We start from the raw sequence: 8,271 nt of genomic DNA, 5'->3' as shown, positions 1-8,271 counted from the left end.
CCGCCCCAGTCCATGATTGTCAGGGAAAGAAACCCCGCCCCCAGAGGTATGATTGACAGGGAAATGAACCCCGCCCCAGTCCATGATTAACAGGGAAGAAACCCCGCCCCCGGTCCATGATTGTCAGGGTAAGAAACCCCGCCCCCAGAGCTATAATTGACAGGGAAAGGAACCCCGCCCCGGTCCATGATTAACAGGGAAGAAACCCCTCCCCCGGTCCATGATTGACAGGGAAAGGAACCCCGCCCCCGGAGCTATGATTGAGAGAGTAAGAAACCCCGCCTCCGAGGCCGTGATTGACAGGATGCACAGCCCCGTCCCCGGGACAGTGATTGACAAGACACTGCGCCTCCGCCTCCTGGGTCAATGACAGAGAATTCAGCCTGACCTCCACACTGGCAGCCGCAACTGCAGTCAGCGGGTAATCATGGCGTTCGTCAGCCGCCAGTTTCTCCGCTCCATGTCCTCCGCCCAGAGCGCGGCCATCAAACACATCACGGTGATCGGCGGCGGCCTGATGGGCGCTGGCATCGCACAGGTCCGTGCACTCGCAAACGTTAACTCTCTCTCTCTCTCTCTCTGCGCAAATGGGCTAATAGAGCCAGCTGCGTTTCGCCAGCAGTTCTCTCCGGGGGCGGGGAGGAGGTTCGCAAGACTCTCCCCCACCGCCATCCCCCACCGCCATCCCCCACCGCCATCCTGGGCTCCGAATCTCGGTGAGAGGTCATCATCCCGGACTAGGCCCCGCCCCCCCACCATCGCCGGACAGGGCTGCGCCTGCGCGAGCCTCCCCTCACGTGGTCTGCTGGCCAGCACGTGCAGGGAAAGGGGGCAGGGTTTGAAATTTGAATGTCAACGGCATCTGGGCGTGACCTTCCAATGGAGCAGCTTGACCCCTACAACAACAACTGGCCCCCAGGGCAGCTGGGGATGGGGACTGGGACAAGGTGGTACAAAAAGGTGGCATAGCACCACTTTCCCAAGGGCATCTTGGTAGGGGTGGGCAAATAAATTAGGAGAAACTGAGGACTGCAGATGCTGGAGTGCCAGAGTTGAAAAATATGGTGCTGGAAAAACACAGCGGTCCAGGCAGCATTGAGGGCGGCATATGCCTGAAATGTTGATTCTCCTGCTCCTCGGATGCTGCTTGGCCCGCTGTGTTTTTCCAGCACCACATTTTTCAACGTGGGCAAATAAATGCCAATGATGCCCACTTGACGTCCCAGTTATGAATCAGCTTGGCGGATCAGTGATTAGCATTTCTGTGTCAGGGACCCAACTTCAATTCCGCCCTCGGGCCCCTGTCAGTGTGGAGTTTGGACATTTTCCCTGTGCCTATGTGTGTTTCCGTTGGCTGCTCCGGTTTCCTCCCACAGCCCAAATATGTGCACGTTAGGATGGATTGGCAATGAGAAATTGCCCATAGTGTCCAGGGATCTCAGATTAGGTAGGTAGCCTAATGTAGGTTAAGTTCGTTAGCCATGCAGGATTAAAGGGAAAGGGTAGTGTGAAAAACAAAGCTCACGTATCAATAAATTTCAGTCCAAGTCAAATTCTGAAGCAGCGAATTTTATTGAAGCATTCTTGCAAGATGGGTGGCTAACGAGTAGGTACACCGGTCCAAAAGTTACTTCACAATTTATACAGTTTAATTGAGTCTCTCTCGGTACTTCCCTATTTACTCATTGGCCTACCATATTACGAGTCAAACCTATCACTATTCCTGATTGTATTCCGCCCCTGCCTAGCTGCAATCTGCCCCTGTTTACTTCTCCCACTACTCTAAGCCTGGCGCCCCTCACTCTTGTTTGTTTTATCCCTTATTTGCAACTAACTTGGCTTGTTCTGGTGCCTACGTGAGGGCAATCTGCTGAGTTGGCATGGCTTCAGTGTTCTCTTTCCTCCTTATCTACTTGTCCATAACATATTCCATTGTTGCTCATCCTAATCTTAACTTTTGCATGCAAGTTTTAGCTAACTCAGCTCTTTATTTCAGCAAAGAGCTGAAGTTACAATTATACAATTGTGTAAGTTAGTTCATTACCTTGCAGAAGCAATTATGCATTCCCTTCATAAAGTTTCATCTTTGTATGCAAGTTTTAGCTAACTCAGCTCTTTGCTGAAACAATTATACAATTGTATAAGTTAGTTCATTACCTTGCAGAAGCAATTATGCATTCCCTTCATAAAGTTTCATCTTTGTATGCAAGTTTTAGCTAACTCAGCTCTTTGCTGAAACAATTATACAATTGTATAAGTTAGTTCATCACCTTGCAGAAGCAATTATGGCTGCAGAAGCAACACTGCTTTACCTATATCCCACAGTAGGGAGATAAGTCTGGGTGAGATGATCTTTAGAGGGTTAGTGTGGACTTGTTGGGCCAAATGGCCTATTTTCACATTGTGGGGATTCTATGATTTTGATATAGACCAATGATGTACTTGGGCAGGGAATAATTGATGAATAACAGCACCCTGGAAAACACTTAAGGGTCAAAGGGACCTCGGCGTGCAAATGTACCAATGCCTTAAAGTAGGGGGAACAGGTGGATAAAATGGTTAAGAAGGCATATGAGATATTTGCCTTTATTGCAGGAGGCATAGAGTGCAAGAGCAGGGGGGTAATGCTGGAACTATATAAAAATGTTCATTAAACCCCAGCTTGAGTGCTGCGCACAGTTCTGGAATCGACATTGTAGTAAGGATGCGATGGAAATGGAGAAGGTGCAAAGGAGATTCACCAGGACGGTGCTGGGCTGGAGAATTACAGTTATGAAGGGAAATTGGTCAGCCTGGAGTTGTTTCCTATAGACCAGAGGAGATTGAGAGGGGACATAGAATCATACAGCATGAAAACAGACCCTTCGGTCCAAACATAATCCCAAACTAAACTAGTGCTACCTGCCTGCTCTTGGACCATATTCCCTCCAAAGACATGATTGAGATGTATAAAATTGGACAAGAAGGAAATTTTCCAATGACTGGAGGTATATACTTAAGGTATGGATTTGGAGATAATCTGAGGAAAAACTTTTTCACCCAGAACAAAGAATCCCTACATATGGAAGCAGGCCATTTGGCCCATCAAGTCCACACTGATCCTCCAAAGAGCATCGCACCCAGACCCAATCTCTATTTCCTTAACCCCACGTTTTCCCATGGCTAATCCACCTAGCCTGCACATCCCTGGACAATTTGCACAATTTAGCATGGCCAATCCACATAACCTTCTTATTTTTGGAATTTGGGAGGAAACCAGAGCACCTGGAGGAAACCTATTTGGACTACAGGGAGAACGTACAAACTCCCCACAGACAGTCGCCCATGGGTGGAATCAAACCTAGGTTCCTGGCACTGTAAGGCAACAGTGCTAGCCACTGAGCCACCATGCAATCCTAGAGGGTGGTAGTAATCTAGAACTCACTGCCCACAAAGGTGGTAAGAGGCAGAAACATTTATATGTTCACTTGTCATTCCAAGTGCTGGAAAATCAGATTAGAATAGTTAAATCCTTGTTTTTGACCAGCACAGATCTGATGGGCCTTTTTTCTGTATACCTCTGTGACTCCATTGTGAAATCAGCGTCAGCAGTTATTTCGAGTCAGTGTTTTCAAACAGCAAACAAAAAAGTACTTTAGTTCATCATGTTCTCATCAGTTATCAACCATCTAGTCCAATCCTGTAGTCTTGTAGATATTTTCTCATCAGCCTGTTCAGCAATCTCATTGCACACTGCTGGAGCAGATGGGATTTTAAGCCAAACCTGCTGGCTCAGAGGTTGGGACACTGCTGCACCGCATATGCTATAAGATTCATGTTCTCATCTAAAAATTTAATAAGACCACAAGATATAGGAGGATGTGGGTTATTCAGCCCATCAAAGTCAATGAATATCAATTTCAATGAATCCAGTTAACAACTTTAAACAAATGAATCAAAAACACCTGGAATGAAAGCTTATCTCAGTACTGGTGACTGTGAAAATAGTTATTAAATTCAAATTAATGAAAAAAAGACGGAAAACGAGTCTCAATAAAGCTGATCATGAACCATTGTCATAAAAACCCATCTGGTTTACTAATGTCCCTTTTAGAGAATGACTCTTAAATGCTCTCAGAAATTGCCAAACAGTCTACACTGAAATGTGCATCCAGTTTATGTAGCAACTGAAATGTAGCAAAAATCCAACGATAGCGATGAACTAATTGATTCACCATTGATTTTCAGTGATTACTAAGCAGGAAAAGAACTGCTGAAATTCTGAAATAGAAGCAGATAAATTTCAAAATACTCAACAATAGTTTTGGACATCTATGGAGAGATAAACAGAGTGAACATTTCACATCTCTAACTTTTCATCAGAAAGCTTCCTCAATTTTTCTCTCCAAGATGCTGCCGGAGCTAAGTATTTTAATCATTTTCTGCTTTTATCTTTTTCTCAATATTGATTTAGTAGAAATATTAGATGAATACATATGAGCAAAAAACTGATACATTCACTGAACTTCACCTGTCTTATGGTAGAATAGTTTTCAGTGCAGCTATTGTACATAAATTTCAATCCTCAGTGCCCTAATTCAATTTTTAAAAAACCCATAAAGTTAAGTTCGAGAAAAGGTAACTCAAATTCTATTAGGCACTGAAAAAGTGGAATCCTATGGTTCTGCTCATAACTATCTATGTAATTCATATATGGAATTCGTGTGGGTAGACAGCACCAAAGTTTTAAGAACTGCTGTGAGATTTCAATGTCTCCTGGATATTTTACTCTAATTTGTTTAAAAGATTATTGGCTTTACTACTCACTGTTGGATCTGATGATTTTTAAATAAGTTTGATTGTGAAGACGTAATGATCTCCATTTATCAAGGGTTTAGCTCAATTAATCAGAAATAAAAATTGTACACTCTGTGGGAGACAAGCCAGCTTGCAATCTGCAGTGTTTACTTTTAGCTTGAATAAATATTAATTGATTTTTATTTGCCTTTGTGCACTAAATTTTGCTGCCACAGTGAATCCAGAATTCCAGTTTTAAGAAAAAGCTGACTAGTTTGAACTTTAATCTTTTCGTAAGTTGTTTACATTTTGAATGTCCGACTTTCATTTCACAACATTGTAGCGATAGCTGGATGTTAATAGGGATAGAAAAGCAAACTTTGTACTTGTACAGAACTTTATCCTGCTGTAGTTTTCTTTCTGGTAGTTCAGGGAAGAATAATTCGCTGTACAACAGGAAACTTCAGGATGGTGTCAATGTCTGTGTATCTATGGAATTAACATACAGTTGTTCTGTTTAATGTCTCAACTCAACTAAAAGCTGAAATCTCAGTAAAATACAGCACTTCCAAATGTTCAACCTGTCATGTGTTCAATTCTTGGAGTGGAACTTCAACTCATAGTGTTCTGATTCCAAGGAATGGCAGAAACTAGAATACTATATCACAAAAGTCAGAGATGAGCAAAGGCCATCAATTACGTCACCATTCCTGTTCCTCTGTCATTTCAACTAAGCATCCAATTGCATTTTGAACATCTTAAAGACCTCTCATCAGCTGATATATAATTCCAAACATTTGTTTACCTTTCAGCAAAGATTTTGTTTTAAGTCAGTTTTCTGTTTACCCTTCGTCAAGTCAATAGGTCTGACAGCTTCTGTGGAGAAACAGGACTAATGTTTCAGCCCAGTATAACTCTTCTTCAGTTTCACTGCCAGATCTACTGAATTTCTCCAACGTCCACAGTATTTTGATTTTATTAAGGGTAAATGGAAAACTTTAAAACAAAATCTTTGCTGAAAGGAAAACAAATGTTTGAGATTATATCTCAGCTGATGAGAGGTCTTTGAGATGTTCAAAGTGCAATTGGATGCTTGGCTAAGTGAGTTGGATTGACAGAAGATCTGGAATGGTGAGGTAGTTGATGGCCTTTGCTCATCACTGACGTTTGTTGGAGAAACTAAGTAGATTTGGCAGTGAAACTGAAGAAGAGTTATAGTGGGCTCAAAACAATAATTCTGTTTTCCCACAGAAGCTGTCAGACTATTGAGTTTCTACAACATTTTCTGTTTTTACTTCAATTTACTCTTGTTGAAGTTGAGATTTCCTCTTGATCAGAGTGGCTTTAAAGGTTTCTTCTGGATTCACCTTGTGCTTAAACTTTAGATTCAAGACTATAAACTTCTCTCATCTTTCATCATAAATATCCTGTTTACACCTCACATTAATGTATTTGCTTTAATTTACACCCTTTCCAGTGCATATAATGGGGTAACCAGAAATATAGTATTTAAAGTGACATCAGACGTACTTGTTAATATCTGTAAAATAATTTTGTACTTTTCTGAATTTCTAAAAATTGTTTTCTATTCAGTTTTGATTCAAAATAATGCTTTTACAAATTTGCAGCTTTCCAAGTAATGACTAAAATCAGCAGCCAGGATGAAAGCATAAATTTTGTTTTGTTAACAGTTTACTGTATTTTTCAAACTATGACAACAGGAGCTACTGGTCCTGCATTCTTCAGACTTGAGAGGACTTACAGACAAGAACAAAATCACTTATAGCTTGGGAATACTCAATCAGGAGGCTGCCACCAAGCGATCTGCAGCATTTGTCTATAGTGTTGTCCATATTAAGCATTCTATTCAGACATCCACACCAAACAAACCTCATTAGGACAAAATTAAAATAAAATTGAGATATTTTTCTTCCCAATAGTCTAAAGTGTGGCTTGTTTTAGAATGATACTGAGTTCTGTGTAGTATGTGAGTAAATGCATGACTTCATAAAGAAGTGTGTTACTTTTTTTCAGAAAAATACTTGATATTTTAAACAATGCAATTAATAAAGATTGCATTTCGTTTATTTGGTAATGACTAAAATAAACCTTATGGAGGAACTGTTAATAATAAAAATAATTCTTCTCAATTTATTACCTAATCCATTGACAGCCTGCAACAGGTTTAAACCAGTTCTTGTTATTTCGTTCAACAAGTTGGTCTAGTCCTCAATATAGAATTTTTGAATGGCACAGAGAAAACTATGTTCATTTGACAGCTCCATGTTTTAGCTGGTCTGCATTTGTTTGAGAGCTCTTTTTCTTTCATCATGTTCACCAGAATTATTTGGGAAATTCACAATTAAATGCTATTTTGTAGAGGGAAGAAATTCTAAGTTCTTCTTTCCATCAATATTTTGAGCATTAAACCCAAATTTTCGATCGTGCAGTCTATGGTCCAGGAGGCTACATATAGTTTAATACAATACAGACGGCTTCTTTTGTTTCCAGATTAATTAATTCAATTGTTGCCCAGATTCAAAACAGAGAAAACCCCACCCAAATAATACGACTGGAAAAACAACACTGAATCCTGTAAAACAATTTTTAGAAATTCAGAAAAGTACAAAATTATTTTACAGATATTAACAAGTACGTCTGATGTCACTTTAAATACTATATTTCTGGTTACCCCATTATATGCACTGGAAAGGGTGTAAATTAAAGCAAATACATTAATGTGAGGTGTAAACAGGATATTTATGATGAAAGATGAGAGAAGTTTATAGTCTTGAATCTAAAGTTTAAGCACAAGGTGAATCCAGAAGAAACCTTTAAAGCCACTCTGATCAAGAGGAAATCTCAACTTCAATTTGGATGAATTCATCAAATGCATTATTATTGACTTGGGAATTCTATTGATAATTTGAGAGTAGACTCTGTAAAGCAGTTTGTTTTTTTTTGAAGACCACTGTCACTTTCTGAACACAACTAACTTTCACATTTTTCCCCTCTTAATGTTGATCTTTTCTCCATTCAGACCTCATCATTTGAAAATCTGCCTTTCTAAGTGAGCATTTTAATTGTACTCATTCATGTTTTCACTGTGATCCTAACATTATATTCCTCCATGTTGTAGTGCTGGTTTCTTACATTGCAGCAGTGGCTACACTTTAAAAAATGTTTAATTGGCCACAAAGTACGATCAGATATCTTGAAACTGTTCCCTACATGCAAGTTTTCTTTTCTGTTGCCAAGGTATTTTCCAACTCTTAAGATGTTCAAATACCAATTCCTATAAGATTAGATTACTTACAGTGTGGAAACAGGCCCTTCGGCCCAACAAGTCCACACCGACCCGCCAAAGCGCAACCCACCCATACCCCTACATTTACCCCTTACCTAACACTACGGGTAATTTTAGCATGGCCAATTCACCTGACCCGCACATCTTTGGATTGTGGGAGGAAACCGGAGCACCCGGAGGAAACCCAC

The 8,271-nt window shown here is 40.6% G+C and overlaps 1 protein-coding gene across 1 annotated transcript in view; it reads left to right on the top strand.

Annotated features, from left to right (window-relative positions):
• The first annotated feature begins 307 nt into the window (after positions 1–307).
• The window catches only part of hadh (hydroxyacyl-CoA dehydrogenase), a 34,310-nt gene continuing 26,346 nt past the window's right edge, over positions 308–8,271 (top strand). Inside the window, exon 1 of the mRNA XM_060851327.1 lies at positions 308–538. Within this exon, the coding sequence (XP_060707310.1) occupies positions 428–538 (111 nt within the window). The 5' untranslated portion in view covers positions 308–427. The remainder of the gene's footprint in view (positions 539–8,271) is intronic.

The sequence above is a fragment of the Hemiscyllium ocellatum genome, chromosome 36 (genome assembly GCF_020745735.1).
Source record: "Hemiscyllium ocellatum isolate sHemOce1 chromosome 36, sHemOce1.pat.X.cur, whole genome shotgun sequence".
NCBI classification, from domain to species: domain Eukaryota; kingdom Metazoa; phylum Chordata; class Chondrichthyes; order Orectolobiformes; family Hemiscylliidae; genus Hemiscyllium; species Hemiscyllium ocellatum.
The sequence above is the reverse complement of the archived record's forward strand: the minus strand, read 5'-3'. Positions and strand labels throughout refer to the sequence as shown.